General features: G+C 43.3%; 1 protein-coding gene across 6 annotated transcripts in view; it reads right to left on the bottom strand.

The window, feature by feature from the left end:
• Positions 1 to 326: 326 nt before the first annotated feature.
• LOC114790213 (double-stranded RNA-specific editase 1-like) overlaps positions 327 to 27056 on the bottom strand; it is a 45014-nt gene continuing 18284 nt past the window's right edge. Inside the window, exons 2-12 of one of the 6 annotated variants that reach the window (XM_028980054.1) lie at positions 24702 to 24752; positions 16113 to 16139; positions 10092 to 11557; positions 8022 to 8947; positions 6110 to 6224; positions 5846 to 6014; positions 4973 to 5121; positions 4715 to 4883; positions 3475 to 3656; positions 2502 to 2680; positions 327 to 2379 (exon numbers count right to left, since the gene is read on the bottom strand). In XM_028980054.1, coding sequence (XP_028835887.1) covers positions 2203 to 2379; positions 2502 to 2680; positions 3475 to 3656; positions 4715 to 4883; positions 4973 to 5121; positions 5846 to 6014; positions 6110 to 6224; positions 8022 to 8947; positions 10092 to 10152 — 2127 coding nt within the window. In that variant the 5' untranslated portion in view covers positions 10153 to 11557; positions 16113 to 16139; positions 24702 to 24752 and the 3' untranslated portion in view covers positions 327 to 2202. Of the gene's footprint in view, positions 2380 to 2501; positions 2681 to 3474; positions 3657 to 4714; positions 4884 to 4972; positions 5122 to 5845; positions 6015 to 6109; positions 6225 to 8021; positions 8948 to 10091; positions 11558 to 16112; positions 16140 to 22034; positions 22156 to 24701; positions 24753 to 27056 lie in introns of those variants that run through there. The other 5 variants (XM_028980053.1, XM_028980052.1, XM_028980057.1 and 2 more) reach the window with 5 other exon arrangements.

Consider the following 27056-nt stretch of genomic DNA (forward strand, 5'->3'; position numbering starts at 1 on the left):
ACACAAGTTCCTTACAGCACCATTAGACCATCATTACAAGGTTATAAAATTGTCCTAGAAATTCACTGCCTGTACTAGAAAAGAAATAATGTGGCACCTTTGGCAACCCCGGGGCAGTTCTTCAGCAGCATTCAGAATTTCTAAAGAAAGAATGGATGAAAGGTTTTTAATAAAAAGAAAATAAAGGCAGTTTTCAAATGAGAAGGATTCAGCAGCAGAAGGGAGGTACTCTGGTCATCTGGGGGTTCAATGCCGAGCACTGGACCAGGAAAGATGGAAGACAAAAAAACATTACATGCAAATACACCATAACGGAGGTGAGGAACTTCAGTAGTGCTGTTCTTGTGTTTTCATGTTTATTTTCCAATCATTATGTAAAACATAAAACATTTATGAAAAAATAAAAAAACAATGATACATGCTAGCATTTCTGAGATCGGAAAAGAGGGTGATCTTATTCACAAGCAGGAACATACAGTAGCCAACAGGGTCCAGTGCATTTTAGCATCCCCTTCCAGGGGCAAAAAAACAACAACATGTGCAAGACTCTGGAAGTGTAGCAGTCCCAGGTTTGGTCCACAGTGTGAGGGGAAGGAGGGGCTGACATCCAAGTACATGACATTGTGAAGGTGATATGTATAGGTACTCCCAAATATGCATGTTTGCTCTGTATTATATGAGACACACAGACTATTTACAGGCATTTGCAGAAAACAAAATGTAATTCTGAAATGTATAAAATTCAGTGCACTCTGAGTAAGATCAACACAACAGCACTGTCACCATAGTGACAGCATCACATGCTTTCAACAAAACAATAAGAACCTCAGTCATGTCATCTTTGGTGAAGTTTTTATGAAAACTACAAGCCTTTGCCATCTGATGGGTCAAAGGACAACATTTCTTTCTTGTTTTAATTGTTTCAGGCCATGCCATTATTTTTATGATTTCAGGAATATTCAGCTGGGTGAATAAAACATTTGGTATGTATGTTAGGGTGGGACAGTACATGACTTTTTAAACATGATGGCGTAAAAAAGTCTTTTTATAAATGTTTCAAATGTAAAATCAAAATTTTCCTTTAATTAAGGAAAACATGCAAGTCAATAATCCCGTTTGCTTCCCAAAGAAAAAAAGACATATGATGACAATATTGGAGTTTTAAGAAAGAAAAGCAGCCACTGCTTTGGCCGAGGCCAGGACATAAAAAGACATTCAGTGTCAATATTTGACAGACTGGATCGAGCTCTCAACCAACGCTAATTCCACACACATTCAACCAACCTACGCTTTTTCAATATTGACGTGAGGCTGATATTACAGTCACTTACTTGCATGACTATTACTGAAACCAGTGCCATGCTAGCACTGCACACTAATGTATAAGTCTACTTTATATGCCATTGCCATGTGGGAAGGTAGCTCAACTTAAAACACTTTAATGTCAAATGCATATAGTCTCAGATTCTAAATGTTTTCAGCATCACCTTATCTATGTAATCTAGAAAAAAGTACCTCTCATTCCAGAATTACAGTACACAATATAATAATTTTTTTAAGTTGCATTTAAGTCAAACATGTACTTTGTACTGGGCAAATATAAAGAAGCAATGACATTTACAGAAAACATGGATTTCACAGAATCTCTGGACTGGGCGGAAAAAAAACAAAACCCATAATCCCTTAATTTGACCCATGAAAAGGGGTCAATCTGAACCCAAATGACTGGAATTGTCTAGAGTATAGAGTATTTGGCATGATACCAGTGAGATGACTGGCTATCAATACAAAGGTTTCAACTCGGTGTAAAACTATGGGAAAGATCACAAGGAACAAACACAACAAAAACAAAAGTGTCTTTCCAGTTTTCAATAAAAGATTAAAAGATTTTTTAAAAGATTAAAAAATTAAATAACAACAACAACACAGTAAAATCAATCATTGTGAATGTAAAAAAACAGAACAGTAGCAACACAAACAACACAAAGGAGCGTTTCATTTTTTTGTGACATTCAGGGAGACCAGGAGTCATGTGGTCAGAGGTCAAATGGGTCAAAGCAAGCAACATTTCTCCCTACGGCCCAATGGTCGGCCCCAATTCTTTCATTCGCTTGTCACTCTTCTTCTTCTCCCGCTAACCATACAAATTTCACATATTAACCCTCAATTCTACACCCTGTTCATCTCTTCTCATTTTCTTCTTCAGGGGTTGAGGGAGAACTGATCCTGTTCCACTGGCTTCTTCACCCACGCCCCCAGCCCTGCCTTCTGAAAGGCTCTGATGAGAGTCTGTTTGGCTGTGTGGTACTCCACTGCTGCCTGCTTGGCCTCGTGGTAGGAACTAGGCTTGGCTGTTTTGATTCTCAGAGTGTGTGAGAGCTGGAAATAGAGAAACGCACAGTTGAAATGGTCCACAAAAATTGTAATAAGCAGTTCCAATAAGCAATTAAACCCAGAGAGGGGGCATCACTGTGAACATGTGACCGGACACGCTGGCCTACCTTGGTGTGCAGCCGCACCCAGCGACTGTAGAGGCTGTGCTTGCAGAGTCGAGAGGGCCTGCCGAGGTCATCTTTCCCTGTGGTGGCATTGATGACCTCCAACACCTGGTCACCCACCGCCCAGTTAACACTAAAGTTAGGCGCCTTCCCCGGCTGACGAGACTCTGCATTGCTAATGCCTGACAATGTTCATATAAGGATAGAACACAATATGAATCTAATGTAAAAAAAAGTATCATAATAATATCATAAAAGTATCATCTCAGCCAGCTAGCAGAAACCTAGAGAATCAGAGGTTATGTTGTACGGAGGATGAGGTAGGGGGACACCAGACAAAATCCCTAAGTATTCTTGACCGGAGCACTGATTGGTTTGGTATACTTGTGTTTGATACATTATTAGCCAATTTTACAGTATATTTAAACAGTATGTAGTGATTATTATAATAACCAATAATACAGTTCTGGAGAAAAGCCTTTCTATTTCTAATATATTAAAGTTCAACAGCAACACACATTCAACATGACAAGCTGCTGATTAGATCCCTAGATCAACTCAACTAAATTTCACCCAAAAAAGGAAAGGTGTGAGAACCTCGGCAGAGGACTTTAAACCTTCCTATTTAATCCAGTTTCGACAGTCCAATTCATCTTCAATTAAATAACATTTTAATCATTTCATTAAGTTTAATGAAGTTATTTAATAGTGTCTATAATGGTGTTTAGTTGTTTTGCATTATTGCATCAACTGTTTCAGCTAATAAAAGTTTTGGAAGTTCATGATCTATAGAAAAATCCGCTGATATTTCAGAATACTTTTTAAACATGGTCCCTCTTTAATCTTACTTGAGAGACGAACTAGTGTGGGGTGAATAAGTGCAGGGTGCAGCACTGCCTCAGTGTGTGTGAAAATGGCACAGATTACTGGCAATTATGACTGGGTTACTATAACCATTTAGTTAGCCTGCTCTCACCACTCAGTAAGGGTCGGTTGAGGGTGAACTGCTGCGGCAGGTCCTCGATGTCAGCAATGCGCTGGTACATGGCACGGGACAGGTGGTCTGCGTGGTACAGACTCCCCAGGATGATGCTGGAGAAGTAGATGGGCTCGGTGAAGTAGCTCATCAGAGAGCCCTGGATCCCCACCACGTTCCACCTGCAGTGGCGAAATGAAAAGATCCAAAAAGAAACAAACAGCTGCAGATTGGCTTGTCGTGTGAGTAACATTTTGGTTGTTTCATTAGAAAAATTCTGATTCTTTTTAGCATGAGAACAATGCAAAGTGCATTTCCTCTCCCCTTTCTGAAGAGATGTAAACAGCAGGTCAACACTTCTGATGGGTCTGATTACTGCACCCCCGAACAACCTCAAATCACTTTTCTCCCCTCAGAATTATCCTGCATTAGCACATTCTGTGCTCCTTCAGAGCCTACACACAGAGTGGGTGATTGGCTGCATTATTAGTTGATTTCACCCAGACTCCCACCTCTCTCAGGTTGCGGGTGACCACAGCGGGTTAGCGGCGTGATCAGAATGCCCTAATCAAGTCATCACACCAAGGGGACCACATTCTCAAGAAAGTGGAGACGAGTGGGTGGCAGAATAAACAAATGAAGTTAAAGTTCCCTTAGTGTTGTACCACAATTCTTCATAAAAATAAAAAAAAGTCCTTGACATTTATATGGAAACAAATACAGACCATTTGATTCAGTTTCATAAAACATACAGCAATGAGTGGAGCAATGAATTTGAACTTGTCAATTTATGTGAATATGAACTTAGTACTTTTTAGTAGTACAGACATCTAGTACAAAAAGTTCTGTTTCAATAAAAACAAGCCTTCGCAATACAAAAATGTCCAACCCCAAATGTCCAAATGACGTACGTTCATTTATTTAGTCAGGATAACCTGAAAAAAAATTAGAGATGCTCTAAAAAATCTAAGCAGACTGAAAGCCAAACGACAAAAATGACAATGACAGGATTATTGAATGATGAAACCGCATAGTTTCTTCCACACTAAAGGCAGCCCTCGTTTCCATAATTACTGTAGATTTAACAGCAGCCTTAAGAACAGTGGGTGACTAATCACTAAATCAGATCATTGGAACAAAACACCGGGGAGGACATTTATTCTCTTTCTGGTGCCTATCCAGTTAAATACTACGGTGCTCACAGTCACTTTTAATGGTGATGCGTGGAACAGGAGCAGACCTGGCAATCTTGTCACTGCAGGACATGGTGAGCAGTCTCTCTCCCTGCAAAACGCCGTCCCAGGTTTGGATGGTGTTACTGGAACGCACCGGGATGGTTCCCTCGCCGGACTCTATCTTCGTCCGCAGCTGCCCTCGGGCCTTGCGGTTTGGATGCCTGTCCCCCTGGTCTAGGGAGGGACACAACACTGATGAGCATGAAGGTGCGCTGTGGTGTCTGCAATTGCGAGTCTTATGAAGAAAAGGTGCTACATCTGACCCTCCATGCCGGCTTCGTGAGGTGAGAAGATGCGGGCGTCTCCGCAGGGCGAGGTGCTGATGTAGAGGTGGAACTGCACGTTGTCCTTCAGCCTGTAGCCATGCTTCTCACAGCGGGTGAAGATGGACCGCTGATGTTCTTCTCTGCTGCTGTGAATAAAACAGATGTTAGCTGAGCAAACCCAATCCAAACCCTGCAGCTGTCGTGAAGGAAAAAAAAATCTACAAATCCAAGATAATCCTCAGATGGTGCATTATGTTTGAAAAAATTATTAGATGGCTTTTCATAAGGTTGGTAATTACAAAAAAAGAGAAGCCTATTAGCTCAACCAAATACAAACCCTGTTTACAATTGATTAGTACATCTTTGCAGTGTGGCCCATGCCCTGTCACTCATCTAATCAATCAATCAATCTCCATTAAGCCAAGAACCCTTCTAAATGAGCCGCGTCCCATCAATTAACACCGCCTCAACCACAGCGCATGGTGATAATGTGGAGCCGTAAAATGACATTAAATCAATTTCACTGGATTTAGAGTAGACCAAATTTTTGAGGTCTTTTGAGGTTTTAAAGGTCAATTTTCTGTCTGTCTTTTGCTTTTTTTAAATTAACAAGTGCATTACATACACATACATGTGTACATTCATTACACATAAAAGGAAATATCTATATTGATGATTATAGTTGACAGCTCATGAAATATCTATTTGTTACAAAATGAAAAGTTCTGGCCCCTGGCCTGTTTACTTTGCGAGAACATCTTATTTGTAAGATAGTGATGCCTCAGGCTAGGACGTCTCCAGAACCAGGCACAGAAGCTCTAATAGAATTCGGCATCAGAAGAACGCGACGAGGCCTTGAGCTCCACTTACCTGAGGAACAGCTCCAGCTGGCTGTAAAGGTACCTGATGAGGGACCGGCGGGCAATGATTTCGGCATGGCAGTCATTCAGTGCCAAGCCACGGTCGCTCATATACTCCCCATTTATGCACTTGGTTCCCGTGGAAACGCAGATCACCTGGGCCTCCTTGACATCTGTACCTGGTCCATTAAATCACAGAAGGACTTTGAGCGGCAGCTCAAGAAATGAGACATTTCTTGCATATTTTGAATTTTCAGGGAGGAAGGCAGCATACCTGTTGTCATGACAACCCCTGCGAGAACTTTCCGTCGCGCATGTGGCGATGTGAAGTTGTCTGTCAGCTCGCTGAATTTATCCACAACAAGACGAGAGACAGCGTCTGCAAGAACCTACGACAGCCACATGGTCAACACACAGAAGGCACAAAATCTTATGAAAACTAAGGTCATATAGACACACACAAACACAAGTGAAGACACAACCATTGTTGATTTTAGCTTAAACAACCATTGTTGATAAGCCCTGACAAATATTGATCAAATATTCATTTACTTAAACAGTTCTTGCAGAATATCCTTATTTTCTTTAAACACTGACTGTATGTGTCTAGAGACTATTATTCTATTCTCAGAGCAGCAATACAATATTGTTCTGAAGGAGGTAATTTCCCAGTCCTAGAGAAGATCTGTAGATATCAACAGACAAAATAACAAATCGAAATAAATTATTGCCACTTTCACTTGCTATTTGTTTTACAATTTTAGATGCAATTTGAACAATTTCAGAGTTACTTTTGGAAATTAGTTTTCACTTAGTTTCACTACTACATAGGACTGTAAATTGGCGGTATTTGGTCAAATTTTGGTGACATTTTGGGTGAAATGAATTTGTCTATATTTGTCTATAACGTGTCATTTGTATATTTGTCAGCAAGAAAAACATGACACTGTAAAATGATGTCACATTTTCTTAAAAAGGTCCAGACAAGAGCTTGATTTTGATGTAACGTATCTACGTTCCAAAGCAGAGCTGGTAAATGAAAAACATCTGCCGACAGGGACTAGATAAATGAATGGGGCTGGTGTCACTTTGCCAGTTAATGAGCCAGGAGAATAAAATGGAAGCAGCGCAAAATAAAAACGGAGGAGATGAGGGAGCGACAAGCCAACAGGGAGAGAACTAAAACCGATTAAACGCTGCCCTTTACCGCGCCCTATCTCCACCCACAGTGCCAAGGACAGACGCACCGCTGCCGCCGCCACCACCGCTGCCACCACCCCGTACTGTTTGCTGACGGGGCTTAAGCCGTCAACAGAAAGTTAATGGCAGGCATATTAAAAGAGCAGGTATCTGTCGACGGCAAGTCAAGTGTAACAGATTAGCTGCAGCGCTCCTCGGGGATTCGGTGCATTTGGGAGAGAGACACAGCCGGCAGACATCCAGCACACAGCGCTACGCCATGCGAAGGGCCTCGACTGACTGATCGGTTTTAACGGAACAAGCACGCTGATGACGGCGCCTTGCATAAATCGCAGCGCTTGTTTCGGTGTCATTCATGAGGTGATGTTAATTAAGATTAGCCTTGTTTGGCCCGCTGCTATCTGAGAATGGTGAGGGATTACGGACAGGGATTAAACGATGAGTAAATAGATGTCAGGTACACAAAAACGGCCCTCTGAGGCTTTGGCGCCAGGAGTCGGTTTTCAAGCCCTCCATTTTCCCCACGAATCACACCCGGGTTTCAATTAAGAGCCGTCAGAGGGCTAGACTAATGTCTGACAAGAGAAAATTTCTCTAATGTCATGGGGCAGATGTGACACTGAACCAAAGATTTAAGAATACTGCATAAAATAGGATAATGTAACACTACATTATAGAACCGAGAGTGTTTCAATCCAAGAGGATCTAGCTGGACCACTCTAGTGATTAAACAATGGTGGCAAATGATGATGGCTGATAAAGGTTTTCTGTCCGTGCCCTGCTGTATACCGTATCTAGCCCTAAATCACAGTAGGCACTTTTGGGGTATGAGGAAAAGGTCAGGAAAGGTCAGTTCACTCAGTTTATCTCAAGTCATTACTGAGCCACATTACTGAGTGGGGGGGTGGGAAGTTCAATCTAAAGAAGGATCCCAAAAGACTTAAAATGTTTAACTCAGATTCAAGGCGTGGCCATTTCTTTCTTACCTGTGGGAGGTGCAGCTGCAGACCCTCTCTGGGGATGGGCTGTCGGGAGGGTGTCTGGTCCAGCTGCATGTTGAAGAGTCCAGAGAGGGCCGCCTGGGCAGCCCGCGCCTTCGCCAGCTTCTTATTCCGGCCGGAGCCCTCAAACGTCTGCGTGTCCACCGTCACGGACATCACAAAGTTCTTAGCATGGCTCTCTCCACTCTCTGAAACAAACTCATATTTGAGTCCGGGCCGCAGCTCGTTGAGGATCATGACCGGGTTCTTCCCGCTGGACGGTGACGTGAAGGTGGGTACGGGCAACGTGGGCTGTGCGAGACTGTTGCTGCATGGGGTGACAGGCACTGGGTACTCCACCAGAGGGCCCAGGGAGCCATTGCTGTTGGACCCCAGGTAAAAGGGCTCTTCGGACGGGGTGGGCGTCTCAAATCCGTTGAAGAGCATGTCAGGGAAGTCGGCCTGGTCCGAGGTGAAGTCTGTGTTCACAGTCAGCGTCCGGCCCATGGCCAGGTGCGCCTCCGAGGCGTTGGGGAACTGAACGAATGAGCGCAGCGCCTTCTCCGCCGCGTTCAGCTTTGCTTTTTTCTTGGTGGGGCCCGAGCCTTCAAACAGCTGGCCGTTGACCTCCACGGTCATGACGAAGATGGGCGCGTGGACGGGGCCTGTCTGGGAGAGCAGCTTGTACTGTAAGCCAGGCTTTATCTCGTTCAGCTGCATCAAAGCGTTCTTGGGCAGAACGGGGCCCGGCGTTTTCTTACGCTTCTTGGGCCGGAACTTGGGGTGGGCGTGGCCGTTATTGCCCTCCTCAAGGGGGCGCTTCCTGCCACCCCCAGCACTCCCATTGGGAGTCTGCGCCCCATCGCCTGTCCCCTCCTTGGAGGAGAGGTTGTCCAAGTTGCGGTTTTCCTTAACATCTGTGCTGCACGAACCTGCGGTGCCCAGAAAGAGTAACTTACAACGCCTTCGTTGCAGGATCTTGTAAATGCAAAATTTATAGATTCCTTTATCTCTCTTTGTAACTGAAATGAAGTGATGTGAGTTTCTTTTTGCTTCATTTTAAAGAGTGCAATGTTACATTCCAATTCTGATTGTTGATACAGAATTTACAGAAGTAAATATGTAACCCTACATATCCAGAATTTTATCATTAAATGTAAACAATTGTTTTTTTTAAATAATTTGTCTAAATACATTTTGCATTATTAACGGTACAGCAAAGTGCATTATAAATGAACACAAACATACACACAAACACACACTCCATCTCCATAACTATCACACATCAATAGATGCTTGTCTGATTTAGATAAAAAATAGCTGTAGTTTCTGTGTAAAGGAACCCACATCACCACTTCCAGTTCACAAAGCTGAATGGAACAGAGTGTAAATTTTCATTTATAACATCCTCCAGCGAAAGCTCGATAGGTTACTCCTTTCGGTGCTCAACAAACAAGAGAGCAAGGGAGTGGGTGAAGTGTGCGGGGTTTAGAGAAGGGGAGAGGAGATAGAGGAGAGAGCCTGTTGCACAAACGAGAGAACATGAACAAAGAGAAAAGGGAACACCGGAGAGAAACTCTCTTTGCTGTAACGAGGGAACAATGCACCATGTGACCAGATGAAATGTGCAAGTTCAGCAAACAAAGCCGCCACTTTAAGAAGTAGCTCAAACCCTGCTCCTTAAGTTAAATGATTTTTTAAATGCAACTACCTGCACCCCCCCCCCCCCAAAAAAAAAAAAAAACCTCCAAGTCCTGGCCCCCAGTCACATTACATTTAAAGTTTCAACCTACTATTGGCAAAAGAAGCCCATGTATTATCTGCATCACTGGCTTTTAAAAATAAACGGGGAAGCATTGTTGCATCATTACACCTCACTCGATTTACTCTGGCGCCATGCGCCAGCTTGCAAAAAAGAATGGGGGTTCACATGCCGCAAAGGAGAAGTTAGCATGCAGCTGGAACACACGAACCAGCATTGTAAGCCAAACAAAAGAACAAAATCTCTTAATGCCTGAAGAGCTGAGCAAAGGGCACATAGTAATCTGGGAAAAAGACGGTATTAAACGGCGTTACCATGGCACCCCACCATCGCAACCCCAACCCAATCCTCCAGCAACTCCAACAACCTTGACATTTCCAGCCGACGGCCAGTCTCAAAACCTCTCCAAGCCTGCAGCCCTAATCCACGTGGCGCTCGCCGGCTGGGGGGGGGTTCAGATGTCCGAACATACAGAATCGGGGGAAAGCGTGAAATTCGTGGCGCTGGCGGCCAGTGCAGAACGCCGAATGCGTCGTCTGGTCCATGTCTGGCGGCGCAGCATTTCAACGCGTCTGACTAAATGTTCCGGTCATTGGGCCGGATTTCCTCTTCAGCATTTTTTTTTTTCATATGTTCTCGGATACTTTCAATTTCTTGCCTTGTTAAAACGAAACCTCTGCTTTTCAAAAACCCATTTATTTGAAATCAGACAGCAAAACAGTGACAAATTTTAAAAACATTTTGCTGGCAAAACTACCAAAATAGCATCCAATAAAACCATGATAAAAATACGAGCTGGGCTAATACACATTTTCTGCTGCTGCTCCTGCAAGAAAAAAATCACACAAACAAACTTTTGTCAAGTATCAGTCCCAAAGCTCAGAGTGAGGCAAAGAGAACTCATCATAAGCCCCCAACTGCAGTTCCCCTCAGTCAAGCACAGGGGTCCTGTGGTTCATAGCAGTTTTTAAGATTTTCATCAAACAAAGGTCAAGCTCTGTTAAGTTCTGTTGAAAAAAGCCCTAAAAATTCAGGAGACGCCACCATCTCCACCACAAGAAGGATTAAACTCTGATCTTTCATCCTAAGCCAGGAGAAACAGTCGGATGATGGGTTTTCAAGGGCAAAAGCAGCCAAACAAACTCCGGAGGATGGTAGGCCATCTCCAGTTCATTCTGATATTTTAATTGAATCGTGACAGTTTCTACTTGACCATATTCACACTAATTACCACTTAATTAACATAAGTAGGGCTATGTTGAAAACATCCGTGGGTGAGAAAAGCAGATGCAGAAACAGAGTGTGAATTGGATTGCAGGAACCCTGAAAATAAAAATTTGTTTGTTTATTGTGCTCCATCAGCCACAGTCACCAATGTTGGACTGGCTAACCAGGAGCTGCTCTTCCCCTCGCAGAATACGCCGCAGTGCCGTGCAAGTTGGTCAGTGTGCAAAACGTATAACATCCAAATAGATAAAAACCTGATCAGACATGTCCGCTGTGCCATGTCCTGCAGCACACAGCACAAGGATTAAACAAAATATATGAATTCAATCTCTGGCATGTGGGGGTTGCGTTTCGGTGCTAACTATCCGCGTGTGTGTGTGTGTGTGTGTGTGTGTGTGTGTGTTTGTGGCGCACCAAGGGCCAGCAGTGGGCCTGCACACAGAAGGAGGCTGTTGGCCTCGGCGACTGAGAAACTCACTCATGTTCTCCTCTTCATCCAGCTCCATGCTGAAAAACTTCTGCTGCCCTCGAGGCTGACGAACTCCAGCTCTGCCTGCAGAGAAACACACAAACACACACACAGGCCAAAGATTACTAACATTTTATTAACATGAAAACATACAGTAACAGACTGAATGGAAGAGGCAATACACACACAGATGCAACTCTAAACTGAGATCAGAATCATAGCAATGAAGCAATGGCCTCAATTATAATAAATCAGAAACACATTCATACTTCATGCAGCACACACGGCTTTTTGAGGCACTCAGAGCCCTCCACAGCACTCATGCCCTGAAGCCTGCATTTGGGCAGCAGTGCCTACAGCACCATGACTGCAGGAGGCTGCGGCTGGCGCGCAGAAACTGAAGTGTGCTCCTCTTACTTCAGGGTTAAGGCCAGAGTGAATAAGTACACTTTCAGCAGTGCAGGCTAATCTGGGCTCTGCTGACAGGCCATAATGGCGTGAGCAGTCTATTGTGACGTTAATATCCATTCCATTACTGCTCATCTCCCGATGCTCTTCAGGAAGAAGCCCAAAAAAAAAAAAAAGGCTGCTAACTTTCGCCCAACCGGCTCGCCACAGGACCCCGATGAGCTAGATAAATTACCATCAAATAATCAAATATTCTCCCCTCACAGCCCTGTGCATCAGAAGGAGCAGTCGGTGCTTTATTACCATTATTACAGACAGCCTCTAGTGTCCTTGTGGGTGAATGTAATATGAGGAAAAGAAAAAAGAAACTGCTCTCACCTGAACCTCACAAAGTTGACTAGCTGCCTTAATATTCATTTATTCAACATGAACGTTCTCTGTCAGAGCTTTTCCATTTCTTCAAAAGCAAGGCAGCCAACAAAGCTGATTAAGAGCTATCCACAGAATAAGCATCCATTCAGTCTGTTACACATTTCAGATTACATTTTTTTAATAACACTTGCTACAAAGCTACATCTAGGTGTAGCACAATTAACACAGTGTATATTAAAAATGCACACATCCCTGTTAAAAAATCTAAACTTGTCCATTTCATCACAGCAGCCTGTCAGCACAGACATAATGACAAAGAGTAAACTCTATAATGAGTTATGGGAGAAGAGACAGTCACAAGCCGCTGTGGAAACTGTTGTAAGTAACTGTTAATGTGCACTTGTAAATGCCCCATTATGCCCCAAGTACACTTGCTGAGGCTCCCCCGATAACAGAACCCTGCGAAGCTGGTTAGTGTAAGTGTCAGCATTAGTGTTGGAGGCTGGAGAACTGAGGAGCGACAGGAGTGCCAGGATTAAAAGTGTGCACCAGTGATAGGACCCACTCCAAAGTCTGATTTCCAGCAGGGGCAGGCTGGGAAATGCCTCGAGTGGCATCGAGGAGGAGAACGGACACGATGGCCTCTAGCCAGCATTGTTCGATTTCAGGTTGGACGCACAGTAACACTGCATTAGGCATGGAAGGGTTGGGTTGGTTCTCCATTTGTCCAGATGGGAAGTCCATATTCTGACACATTCATGTTTTAACTGGTTACAGCAGAGAATGTCCTACAGTAGGGACAGACAAACATCCAGGTTGAAGTCTATGGAGTGTTTTCTATAACTGAATAACTATTGGTCCCAGACTCCAAAACCATTCAAATAACATTAACCCTCTGCGAGCTTTCTACTTTTCCATCTTGACTAATAAGAACACTTCAGAAGCCCAATCATCCAGGCCACAGTATCTTTATTCTGAACGTCCTCGTGAAGCGCTCGCCTTGGCTGGCCTGCTCTTCTCTCTCTCTGCAGTACAGAGATAGTGCAGTGCCTCAGCTGCCTGAAGGATGAGAAACTAGGACTTTAATAAAACTTCACAAGGTGAGGGATGTGTAAATGGGGAAGAAAAAAAGGCAATTGCATTTCGGGCGGGTATAACAAATGTCCATAAACTTGGAGCGGGAGTGCTTTTGAAAGACAGCTGTAAATAGGCAGGTGCTAAGTAGATTTGTAGCGCCACTTAAAGAGATAGTCCAGACAAAGGGCTGAGAGATCTATCGGCCCTCTGCACCTTGTCACCGCATTACTGGAGCAATTTAAAAGCCCGTTTTCCTGTTAACCCGGGGATAAAAGGCAGAATACGACACAAATCAAGGCTACACCGCTGGACGGGGACATTATTTTAGGTCTGCCGCTTGGTTCTGACAGCCATTCCTCCGCTTAAGACAGAAGCAGCCCCAGTCAGAACCGTCATGGCCTATCAGGATTCAGTGAGAGGTATGATCAGGGTGCTGATGACAGACAGGCGATGCGCATCCTATAACTGACACGCCTATCCAGGAGGCGCATGACGTGGCTGATTTCATTTCATCACAGCAGCCTGTCAGCAGAGACATGGTGCAGATACGTCAAGATACGCATTCCCATTTACCCTTGGAACACATCTTCACATTTTTCCCCATTCCGTGCAAACACCAACCACTGGAAGAAAACTGCACAGATGACACTTAGCATTTTAAATAAAGGCTTATGTCCCAGAGGAAGAGAAGACGGACATTGTGGAACGAATGAGCATAATGCACAAGATCAGCCGATCCGTATGTACCTTTGGCCCTCAGTAGGTTATAAACACACGCACTCTCTCCCTCAGAGCTGCCGTCTTTCTCTCCACCTGCACGACAGGAAAAGCCCTACCAGAGATGACCTGTTTTGTTAATTATAGACGAAATAAATAAATACAAACCAACACAGCATATCCTGAGCACAGTCTGGAAACTCATCCACTCCAGCAGGCAGCTGAGGGCAAAAGCACTACAGAGCAACAAAGTCGGAAATGTGATCCTGTAACTCAGAAAATCCATCAAGAGTGTTGCCGCGTGTACCAGCACCACGGACAGCTCTCACTAAACCCTAGTACTACACGCGCCACACATTTGTGCAAAGTCACACATGCACCTACACAATACAATTCTGTGGGTGTGAGGAAAGATTGTAATAACAGAACTAACTCCACTACAGGGTGGCATTCAGCATTTGCTTAAAATGCCTTTTACTGTCAAGCGAGAAGATCAACTCCAAATGCGAACATATTTGAATAGAATTAAATATAATGAATTAAACGCCATCGAATATAATAAGACTTTCCCGCACCCAATGCTTTGCCTAATCAATCATTTTAAAGACAAAAGATAGGGCCTTTTTTAGTGACAACTGACCTTTTTGTCAGGAGATTTGCGATGCAGACATACACACATCCTTGTGCTTTTACATAGATGGATAGATAAATTGACAGATTCCACAGTGAAATTCCTATATTTGTAGGCAACAGATTTTACGAAAAGAACTACATTTACTGAAAGTAACTCTGTCTGATTCTGTGTGGCAGAATTATTACTCTGACTGATCAGTCGCCATGGCAAAGCGATCATGTTGCTCAGCAGGGAGCGGAGTGCACCAGGCCAGAAAGGAACCGCTGCAGCCTGGGCCTGAGCTGGAGGACTGAGGCATGATGGGTAATGCCGAGCAACGGGCTCTCTAATGCCTGAGGAGTGGGCTGGGATGAAGGGGCTGTCATTCTCCTCCTGATCATTAAAGTTTTACTGCCGACCTTTCATCACGACAGGAGCGTTTTTATGAGGGACACTCTGCCAGCCCACTATCGATATGAATTTTTATGCGTGATTGGCTTTTTGTAAGAAAGATGAATTGGCAAGACACTGAGGTCAGCAGGACAAAAGGAAAGAAAGAGAGAACTACAAGTGACGGACCATTTCGACAATCCCCCCTTCACCCCAGTCAACTTGTCCACACCGGCATAAATCAGGGGACCGGGCAACCGAGCTACAGACACGCAAGACACAGATGACAAGAACCACTAACTGCATGGATTTGTTCTAATATTAAACTTTAATTTAAAATAAATGGTATATATAATGCATGACAACTGTTGGTCCATATCTGGATGTCTGGCACTGAAGAACTCTTTTTCACCTACTGGCTCCTCCCTTCTTAGTCTACTTATCCTTACTTATAAATGAATCACCAAATCAACCTGATGGTAATAGTTTTATTTTTATGATTATACTGTGACACAAAATCACACATTTAGTTAGAATGGCTTTTGTAGTTTCATACTCGTCACCCTTCCGGATGTCAGGCCTCTGGAATGAACTCTGAACTCGCGCCGCCTTGTCCGCCTCTTTATTTTGCGCGTGTTAGTGCGCGAGACCTTTCTAGCTGCGCGACGCAGAGAGGGAGTCTGGGTAATCTCCTCTCTGCCCCAGCGCCACTTCCCTCCATCACCCATGCGTTGCCACTGACAATGTTATCTGTCGCCTTCATTGTGCCGCCCTTCGGAGGGGAGTTGCAGGCTCACACTCCTAACCGGCAGCGGCAATTACCCCGGCAAAAATGTCACCCACCGCAGATATCGGTGTTTCTGTTGTCAAATGAAACAAGGAGGGCTAGGAGGGGACAGACGGGTCCTGACACTGCCTCTCCATAGCTGCAGCTTTAATGCTTAAAGATGAAAATGAGCTTCAGCACAACAGCCCTTCATTGAAGGTTAACAAAATATCAACAATGTGTACTATTATTTAGTACAATGTGTACTAATATTTTATTACAAATTATATAATTACCTTCAGTCATTGCTTTGCAGGTAAAACCTAAAAAAAAAGAAAATGTTTTTTTATTATTATTTCTGTATAGCATACACACATTTTATACAAGAATGTTTAAGATTGTGACTTTATAAGTCACATAACTCCTCATTAATTACAATAAACATTAATTACAGAAATATGTTCACTGTTCACGTAAAACGTCACACAGATAATTAAACAAACATATAATCAATGTAATTCACCCCTCAATAGCAATCCCTCATAATTCCCCATACACATGTCAGACACGTCTGAAGGAAATAACATTGGTGTTACAGTATGGAAACGACCATTTACATTTACATTTACGGCATTTAGCAGATGCCCTTATCCAGAGCGACTTACAATCAGTAGTTACAGGGACAGTCCCCCCCCCCCTGGGGCAACTCAGGGTTAAGTGTCTTGCTCAGGGACACAATGGTAGTAAGTGGGATTTGAACCTGGGTCTTCTGGTTCGTAGGCGAGTGTGTTACCCACTAGGTTACTCCCACACGACCAAACGGTTGTGTTAAAATGAGAAGGTAAGCCTGTGTGTGTGATATGGCGTTTTTGCGCTGCTGACTGGCTGCAGATGCTCAGAGGAATGTAGACAGAGGAGAGACACAAGGAGACTTTGATGAATGGCTTCTGGTGCCTGCGATGCTGTTAAGAGTGGTGATGACTTCTGCCATAGGGGGAATTCTCCAAAACAACTGTCACCACACTCGTCACAAGCCTAACACAGATGGATCGATTCGAGCAACCGGCGCAGTCAGACAAGGAGGGGAACATACACACCAAAAAACAAAAAACGCCGCAGTTCCCTCCAAGCGTGGTGTCATGGGAGAGAACGGGAGATGACACTTTCCATTTTCTCTCGCTGCCCAAAAATGTCCTTTCTGCAGACGACGTTAATCAACAAAGTGGACCAGTCAGGCTCTTCCTCTATTCTGAGGAGGGCCAATAGGGAATACGCTGCCTCACACGAGTCGTACAGAAGGACCAGTAAGAACCTTCTGCTTGTATCTCAGCACCTCTCTGGTGCCTTCATCCTAACACGCTTTATTTCATTTTTATCCATTTAACAACATACTACACCCCTGCTCAGTTAAGGTGGACGCTTTCTGTTCGCCTGTTGTTTGTTAACGATAAGCGTCCTGCCTAGAACCGAAAAAAAAGTCAAGAACCCAAGAAAAAACCCAAAATGTCGAAGGGAGGGTTGTGGAGGGGCACAACCCTGAGAGCAAACAGGAGCTAATCTCACCGAACCAAAAGCACACACAGCATGGGGACATGACTTCTGACACCTGCTACTCAAAAAACACTAAACCTCCCCCACAACGTCAAGAACACAGTACAGTTGGAGTAAAAGAAAAAAACAAGTTCAAGTACAGCACCTGCTTACTAGCAAACAAAGACAGTAAATGTAAATGCCCCACTGCATCTTCCAACATGCAGCCATCTAACTCATAAGAACGCTTGAATTAAAGGGCCGATGGTCTATATGAATTTTAGTTTGGTAGTGGCCGTTTGATAATAAATTAAACAACAACAACAAAAAAGATTGAGTGGGTTGCTATGTATTTATTTATTTTGGTAAATAAGAACATATTAGTGAACGCTTCTAGTCTTATGTACAGTCAGGAATCATTTCATGCTGCATGGCAACTCGAAATGTACGTCCCACGGAGGTCATTTCTGAACCTGTCCTAATAAGAAAGAAAGAAGAAAAATATATTCATGAATTTTGTGGCTGCGTCTCTTTCCCAATCTCAGGCAGACCTGTAAAATCTTCATGACAGCTTTAATTTTACGGCGCGGACTGCAGGGAGCATCTGGGGCACAGGGAGCGTGTATCAATTCCACACGCTAATCGTCCCTGTTCACCGACAGGGTCACCCCTCCTCCCTTGTGTCACCGCTCCTCCTCCCATGGGTCCAGCATGCGCCCCTGCAAGTCCAGCCCCCTTAAGGTTGTGGTCTACCCAGACACCACCTGCTCACTGCCTCTGGGGAGTTCAGGGGTGCATTCTTACCCACGTCCTCATTTTGTCTTACCTAGGCACCATTCCTGGACAGTCCGGACCTTTCCATAGACCTACTGGGAACATTGCTTTCCAGATTCTACTGGCTTGACCCGAGCTGCAGTTAAGAGTGATTCTAGGTCTTCAATCTCAACGCTATTCTATTCTGAGAGTCTGTGCAGGTCAGATGAGGGACTAATTGTCCTCTTCGGTCTTTATTTCCTTTCTGAAAGATCCTCACTACATTATAAATAACAGTATCAGGGCTGATCTGAGTGCAGCATTCGTCACAGGCGTCCTTATCTCTGACCGACGTCTACTCCCGATAAGGAGTGTTTCTGATCAATCCAAATTCTGACCCCCAATCCCCTCGTCTGTCCATAGCACTCTCTCCATGCCCGTCTGCCCAGCCTGGCAGCACCCCAGTCCCGGAGGTGGCACCCAGCTTCAGGTCTGCAGCTCTCCAAATTGCCACTGACAAATGACCTGTGGACCCGGAACACCCGGTGTGTCACTGTGTCCCGAAGGTGTTTCTGGATTCTAATGGTGTACTGTGGCATGATGCCGGATAAGAGAGCTGCACTACGAGTCTGTGTGTATTACCTGGAATATACATTTTGCTACACTGCTATAGACAACACATCTGCCTCAAACAACTTCCAAAGAAATTCAGATGGTCTACAAAATACCTAAATCTGTAACTGTAATATCTGTAATATCATGAAACACCTATTAATAAACTCAATCAAATATACAATCAAAATTTTTATTAGATATAAATTATAATTATTATGTTATTGTAATTATATCATTAGATCTGAGAAAATATTTATTGCACAAGATTGCAAATACATGCCAAATACAATGATCATTACAAAATACAATTTAAATCCGTGGCATATTTCTCACAACCGTGCATCCCTTCAGCGGAAGAAATAAGACCTTCAGCAGTTTTTTGTCACAAAACTATTACAGGGGTCATCTGTATTATGCAATGTGGATATAAATATTTGACTGATTTACTGAAGGAAATGTATCCCTCTCTCCGTCTCTGCGTTGGACACAAACAGCTTTATAACTGATGACTATCACTGCCTTCAGCATTCAAGGCAGGGCCAGGTGCTGTGAAGTTTCAGGACGGGGTGCAGGGTGAGTCGGGAGGCTAATGTGGAGTTTCACACCCCGTGGCTCCAGGATTAAAGGGTCGGAGGGGTTAATGGTGACAGACAGTCGGGCCAGGCCTGGGCTAAGGTGGGCGTGGTCAGTTGGGGAGAGCGGGATGTGACGCTGGCACCACTGCTCAGTCGGATGGCCCGGACCTCAGCCAGCGACTGGCGTTATCTAGCCTGCAGCAGGCCGGGTTGGTACTGATGGCACCAATATGAGACGGAGAGTATCGGTCCACATGATCTAAGTGAAGGTGCTAGTGCAGAACGAGACAGTAATGCACACACCTCACACAGACACACACACACACACAGTCTCTCAATGTCATGGATGCAGCAAAGTTGTGGCCATTGCGTCAAAGCTCACAGAGCTGGTGCTGAAATTCACTTTCCCCCTCCCTGTAGATTAAACTCACAGTCGGCTTCACCCCACTTCACTCCACATCACCAGCGTCAGAGCAGGCGGCCACTTTTTATCTGCTCTTCCCAGACAGGTGGAGGTAGGCAGCATGGAAACTGTTAAGCACTCCTGTTTATCGTTGCCTACGTAGATTCCTGTGAAATTCAATATTTTCGGGCAGTAGTGGGTGGACATTTTTATTTTTTTCTTTGCTTAGGTTGCGGGCGCTCACTTTACCCTTTACAAGTTATTAAAAACTTCCTGTTCACAGCATTTGTGCTCTAAACACTTAACCGGGGGATCATTAGAAGTGACCCACCATTGATCATGCACTCGCTGAGGCACAGACAGCAGGAAATGACATCAGCTGCCTCCGCTCAGAAACACTCGCCACCACTGGTTTCACTACGACCCACTCATTTAATGCAGACACCTTCATTCAGACTGCTCAGCAGGGTGTCGTGAACTGCTTAGTTAATTCATTTGACACAAGAGAGGCTGTATTGTTTACCCACAGATTATAGCAACAAAGAAATAATCACTTTTGGTGGGGTGCGGGGGGGGCGGCCTCTGTAATGAGGGCTAATCTATTGTGTGCTACACCAACCGGATACACACTGCAGCGTCTTAAAAGTACAAAAAGTACACACGGTATGAACAGGAGGCCACTACTGCAGAATTCACCCATGTAAAGTATGTAATGATAAATACGCAATGCAGACCATTTTTCTCCATTTTAATTAATTTTCTTAGGCTGTTGGTACAGGGAGTAGAATGTTCTGAGTGTTCTTCCAACGTTCACAATAACACTTTTTATCTATATCCACTCTAAAGCAAATACATTTTTAAAAAGGTAGAAGATAGTAAAAAAAGATAGAAATTGGGGGACCGAAATGATAAAGGGTCCCTCACCTATGACATAGTGTCATGTATAGTTTATAACCTAGAACCCGAAAAACATAAAAGGTGGAGTCTTGGTGTGATCTGCATGGTTTGGTGCTCTGCCCTGGATACGTCCCCACCCCTGCCCAGCCACGACATGATTAGGAATAAGTGTGTCTGCGGATTGTGAGTGAATGTGTGAGTGAGTAAATGTTTTGGTATGATCTGGTCAAACCTATAAATGATATAGAGCTTAGGTGTAGTGGACAATTTGCAAACACAATTTGTGCATTTTCTCTATCTGGTTACATTTAGTTTTCATTTGATGATGGAAAGCTTGAAATCTGGAATTCTGACAATGGGCAAATCTGAAAAACTGTAGGTATAGTTTAAATTATACATTAGCTTTTTGGGGAGCCTTACTGTGCTCCCCTGAAACTACTTTCATCACCAAGAGTTCCATCCTTGTCTCCGTACCTAGTGAGAGCATTAAAAAAAAAAATAAAACAAAAATGCTGGTCTTTTTGGTCATGGCCGCATGATGCATGCTGGGGGTGGGGGGGTGTACAGTAAAGGTGTTTGTGGGGTGAGTGCAGAACTGAGATTATTGCGGCAAGACTAATAGTAGGGATTAGACTCCCTGCATGGCAACCTCCCCGAATTGAAACTCCTATTTTCTCGGCTTCTGATATGCACACGGCACTGCGCTACACGACCACACTTGTCAGGAAGTTAATTTGAAAGTTAATATGGCCTCCTGCCTGTCCAGGCAGTGCCGAGGAGGGGTGCGGTCAGTGGTGGAACGAATGTGCGGTGTTAACCTGGCGGAGAGGACAAAAATCGGAACACAACTGCAGGAGCATGTGATAGTTGTGCACGCTGTAAATAAATCAGTAATACAGTATAATTTATGGCCGCCACCCCACCGGGATTTAGACCACCGTGTTCCTTGCACAGTCTGGGTCGCCGACTTAATTGGGTAAATTTTGGTACATTTTTTAACACAAAACAATCTCCAAACCAATCCAGATACAAGTTCGGTTGAACTACATTTGTACAAATATTATAAATAAAAAAATAAATTTTCACCCGAATCTCAATCTCTGACTCTCAGAATCTCAAATAAATCTTTACAAAAGATGCCCGCTGTAATCTCTACATACGAAATATGTCCCTTAATGTACACCTCTCTCCACTAACGAAATACCCCACGAGAGCCGGACCGTCGTAGCATGATGATATCACGCCTCACACAACCATCACAACTATCATCTTATTTTATCCCAACTTGTATCAGGGACGCTGATCAGAAAGACAAAGTTAGGACCGACAGTGTGGAGGAACACTTCACCAGGTGAACTGTGCTCATCCTTCCCAGACAAGCCTGTTCACTATCTTCTACAGATGTTGACACAAACAGACACACACACACACACACACACACACACCTTTGCGCTCAGAGCGTTTCTTGCGCCTTCTCTTGGACCTCCTGCGGACGAGGCAGTAGTAAGCCCCCAGGCTGGGGGTGGCATCCAGGAACAGAGCCATGCTGAACTACGGTGCTTGTCCCCTTCACCAGCCGCTCTTACACTCACTCATCAGACCCAGACCTCTGCTCCGCCACACTCAACTTTGTGGAGGGGAGGGAAGACAGGAGGGAGGATGGCGAGCGAGGAGGTGGAGCAGTCACTGCGTTAAACGGCTGTCAAAAGAAGTCCCGCCTCTTTCCCTCTCTCTCCTGTCTATCAGCCCATCCCTTATATTTCAAGCACACACACATTCTCTCAAGACACAAACCATTGCAGCAACAAATTCAATTGTATTATAATGGCAATCATTTTATTATAATAATAACTAACAATGCATGCCTGTACCAGACTAGCATACATGTTCTCCTCTACCTCTTTCTATATTTACTACAGTGTCTCTGATCAAAATGTATTTTGTTTTTGGTAATATTTACAATTTACAAACCATATTTACAATCATTTTGCTTAAATGCCCCTTCTATGGCCTCTGTGTCTTTTGTCCTGATCTGACTGAATTTATATATAGATTTCACCTTTGTTTTGAAAATTTCTGCCTCTGCACCCATGTTCCACCCATCAATGTGAAAATGGAATTCTTTATCACTTATACTATTAGAACCAAAGCTACACAATTAATGTGGCAAATAGTTTTTATTTCATTTTGTATTCATGACATCATTCCACTTTGACTGGAATCATGCTCACGCCGCCTCTCTACCACAGAGGTCATCCTGCAGTGCACATTTATATTTACAGCATTTTGCAGACACAGTAGTTACAAGGACAGTCCCCCCCTGGAGACACACAGGGTTAAGCGTCTTGCTCAGGGACACAATGGTAGTAATGTTCTAATTGCTGCCATTTATTAACTTGCTATTTGACATCAAGAGTCCACACCATACATAATATAATATCTAGATTTACTATTTGTTAATTCATAATTCATCGAATTTAGCAATAGTTGTCATCAGAGTTGTCATTCTATTACCGCCTTGTTTAAGACCCTACAGTGGATAATGAGGACAGACTTGTATTAGCTTCTTGCCACTGGCCATAAGACACCTGAGCACTCAGGGTCTTTCCTCTTTGGACTGACACACTCTCTCTCTCTCTCTCTCTCTCTCACACACACACACACACACACACACACACACAAACAACCTCTGTTATACTAGGTAATATTATCAAACCATACACTTTTTTGCACAGCAGTGTTTGCACTATTTTTACTTATTACTTTCACCTGTTTAGTGCAGTCTGTCTCATTGTTATCGGCATGTTTTTTGTTAAATGTTACTGTTGCACTGCCCATTCCCCCTGTTTGCACCTTATGTAACCCAGTTTGTCTGTCGCACACATGCACTTTATGTCAGTATGTAACATTGTTTAAATGTTACATGTAGCACCAGGTTCTGGAGAAACAGTGTCTCTTTCACTATGTTCTGTCTAACATATATATAGTTGAAAAAACAATAAATCTCAACTTCAATTTAACATGGGAGTGTAAAATCTGGATCCTTAGAGTGGTCCTCCAGCGCCCCCTAGTGGGGCCTAATTCATAGGGGGGTGTTTATTTAGACACTTCCTGCATACCTTCACCGACAGCAAAGTCTCCGGACCCTCTGGATCTAAATCTGAGTTGAGGGTTAAAATTAGCTTTTTCTTTCCAAAATGTAATTCTCTCAATATACATGAACATAATTTTAAAAACATTTCCATAGGACCTATGGTTGCAGAAAACGTTTCCAAATGTTTCTAACATTTGTCCAAAATGTAAGGTGCACAAAGGTACCTTTTTTGTGCATTTTGGTCTTGACGTTCTGGAAAGATTTACATGCTGTCATACAACACATGATGTCCTAGGTTATATTTGTCAAATGGTTTGGATGTGGGAATTTTTGATGGTGACACTAGGTCCCTGCTTGGTATTGGTGTTTTTTCTGGCAAGAAAATGTATTTTGTTATTATTACGATCAACTTCAAACGTGCCAACTAAGGATATGTGGTTGAGTCAACTATCTGTACGTTTAGCATGGGAGAAGTTTCCTTTCCTTCTCAAGGTGACATTTCAGGTGAGGTCTTTTTCCTTTGTGTGTGTGATATATTTCTAAATCTACAATAAAAACAAAACCAAAAAATGAGACTTTTCTCATTCAGTCAAAAACCATGAATGAATCACTCCTCTTCTGTCTCTTCCTCTGTATTCCATTAACATTCATTCAAAAGCAACACGATAATGACTAATGAATGTAAAGAATTCTGTTGTAATGGTTTAAAATATTAGTCTTTTCAGTAAAAAAAACAAACATTACGCCCTCTTCAGTGTTCTGCTGCCTTCATTTGAAAATTTGACAAAACACTTTGACAAAAAAGTCTCTCTTAGCACAGAACCACTAACTCATAAAAAATGTGGACATAATGTAATCATGACATACAGATATAGGGCAGTGGTGGCCTAGCGGGTAAGCAAGTGGACTCGAAAGGTTCAAATCCCACAAAGGATCAGGACACGAAGAGATATCAGATAAACACAACTAGCTTTTCTGTGTGTGTGTGTGTGTGTGTGTGTGTGTGTGTGTAGTGTACCTGGCTGTAGCTTGTTGCACAGTCTGTGAGCTGTTTGTAGATGCAGGTAAACTGAAGAAAAAAAAATTACATCAATTAAAAAAATTACATCAATTAGTAAATGGTCAACCAGTTCATTTGAAAGACATGTAAAATAATAATCATTCAATTAATCAATACTAAATGTATTATACTGTAGCACTAGAGTACAGGAGCAGTACAACTGCAATCACCTGCATGCAGTAGCACAAGACTGCCAAAAGATGGAGCCCTTGAATTCGATTCTGAAAATGTGAACTTGACTGCTTTATAATTAAAATTATAAACATTACACACAGAACATAAAAATGTGATGTGCTGAGATACATTCCATACAGGTTAGGGGACAAAATAAATCAACAGTGAGAAGCTGTGAGTGTGTTTGTGTGTGCATGTGTGTGTGTGTGTGTGTGTGTGTGTTCACATATGAGTCACAGGAAAAAAACAGTCTGCCTCGCAGCAACACACCCTGGAAGAGAGATGAAAATGCTTATTCATGTTTTTAATTTCACACTGTCTAGATAACTGTAATGCAATATTTCCTTGCTGGCACAAAGCTGGCTTGGTTGCTGAATACACGATACATCTTCAATGTGTTTTATTTTGTTAACCAAATAAAAAGGAATTGGTATTTACAGCAGAATTTACGTGTCTATTTGTGAAGGCATTTCATAGGCACTCATGACTGCATAAAGCATGAAGAACCAAAAAAATGTCCACTTCTCTGGACACACATTGTTTGTACCCTTGTCAGGATCTGGGTCACATTTGTATTATAAATGTATAATATCTATTTCTAAAGTTTTTTAATCTTCACTGCAGCACATTTATTTCTTGTATAAAAACTAGTATTTATAGCTTCTGTCTTTTATAAATAGATTTTGCATTAATGAGTTTTATTTATGAGTATTTCCCTGTCCCTGTTATATAAAAAACACACTTGTTCATTTATTATTCACATAATTAAAATGGATGGTGGAGTTTTCCATTGCTGCATCATTGAGTAACCAGTTCAGTCGTTACTTCATATTCAATGTGCTGCTTCTACTGATGCAGCTCCTTTATTCTCAAAACCAGTTTTTATCATCTAGCATATCCTTAAAACTGCTCTTTTATGTATATAAATAGATTTTTCTTAATGGCTTGTTGCATTTTCTCATAACCCATCACTTGACTCCGGTTTCCTTCTTCTTCAGTGTTTTCATGGTCAGCGTAGTGATAGTTGAAATCTGCTTTGTATTAAATGTACATGCCACCGAACTGAACCCTGGCTGGCTCTCATACACACACACACACACCACTACCCCGATAGTGGCTTGTTCGCCTCGGAGTTCAGCCTCATTCCAGCAGATAAAAGACTGTGAAAGTGTGGGAACACACTAGTGCCGGTGTTTTTGCTGAGACTAGCTCGGGATCAAAAGGCCCGTCGGCCGACCATGATCAGAGAACCCAGGAGGGGCGCGGTGAGCAGAGGAGGGCGAGGGAACGGAGATGGGGAGATGTAGACAGAACCTGCGTGTGTGACGTGTGTGTCATTATCAAACAAGGTTTTCATGTGCTGCTGATGAATCAGGGATGTTCTGATCTGATCTGCACAACGCGTACTCACATGATGTTTAGGTGCCTGGCGGATCTCTGCATTTTTGAAGTTCTCGCCTCACATCTGACCCTGTACATGTCCTAGTGTGAGACTAGAGTTAGAAGTTGTGTGAACAGTGCTGCAGGGGCTGCTGGAGTCCCCATCCTCTGGAGGCTGTGTTATTTACTGTGTCTTTTCAATCCACATCTGCTGACATTTCAGAGAAAGAGTACAAATATTTCAGCCTGGAGCTCCTCAACCTCAGATTTATGACCATCAATTATAGAGATAACATAGAATAATAATAATCATGATGGTGGTGGTGGTGATTAAATGTCCTGGGGCAAAGTTACAGAAGTCCAATGATGTGATCATGCTAAACTTCTGACTGGTGGCAAAAGCCTCTGGCTGCACGACCCCAGCAGGAACAGGGGTACAGCTGGAAACCCCAGTACCGCCAGGTGACATCTGCTACACTAACACACACACACACACCACCTGAGCACAGCACATGTCCCGAGGGAGTCGGGAGCAGGAGTGTGATGGAGCTTAAAGACCTCCTTGCATGTGTTCAGCAGTGTGTGTGTGTGTGTGTGGGAGCCACAGTGTCAACAAGCTAAACTGCTTCAAATTGACACAGAATAATTCTATACATCCCTCATCAAACAGGCAAAGAACATTTCAACACACACGTTTACACGACACACACACTCCCAATGTGTCTCTCTGTTTCTGGCCTCTTCCTCCTCGGGCCTCTG

The sequence above is a fragment of the Denticeps clupeoides genome, chromosome 5 (genome assembly GCF_900700375.1).
Source record: "Denticeps clupeoides chromosome 5, fDenClu1.1, whole genome shotgun sequence".
Lineage (NCBI taxonomy): Eukaryota > Metazoa > Chordata > Actinopteri > Clupeiformes > Denticipitidae > Denticeps > Denticeps clupeoides.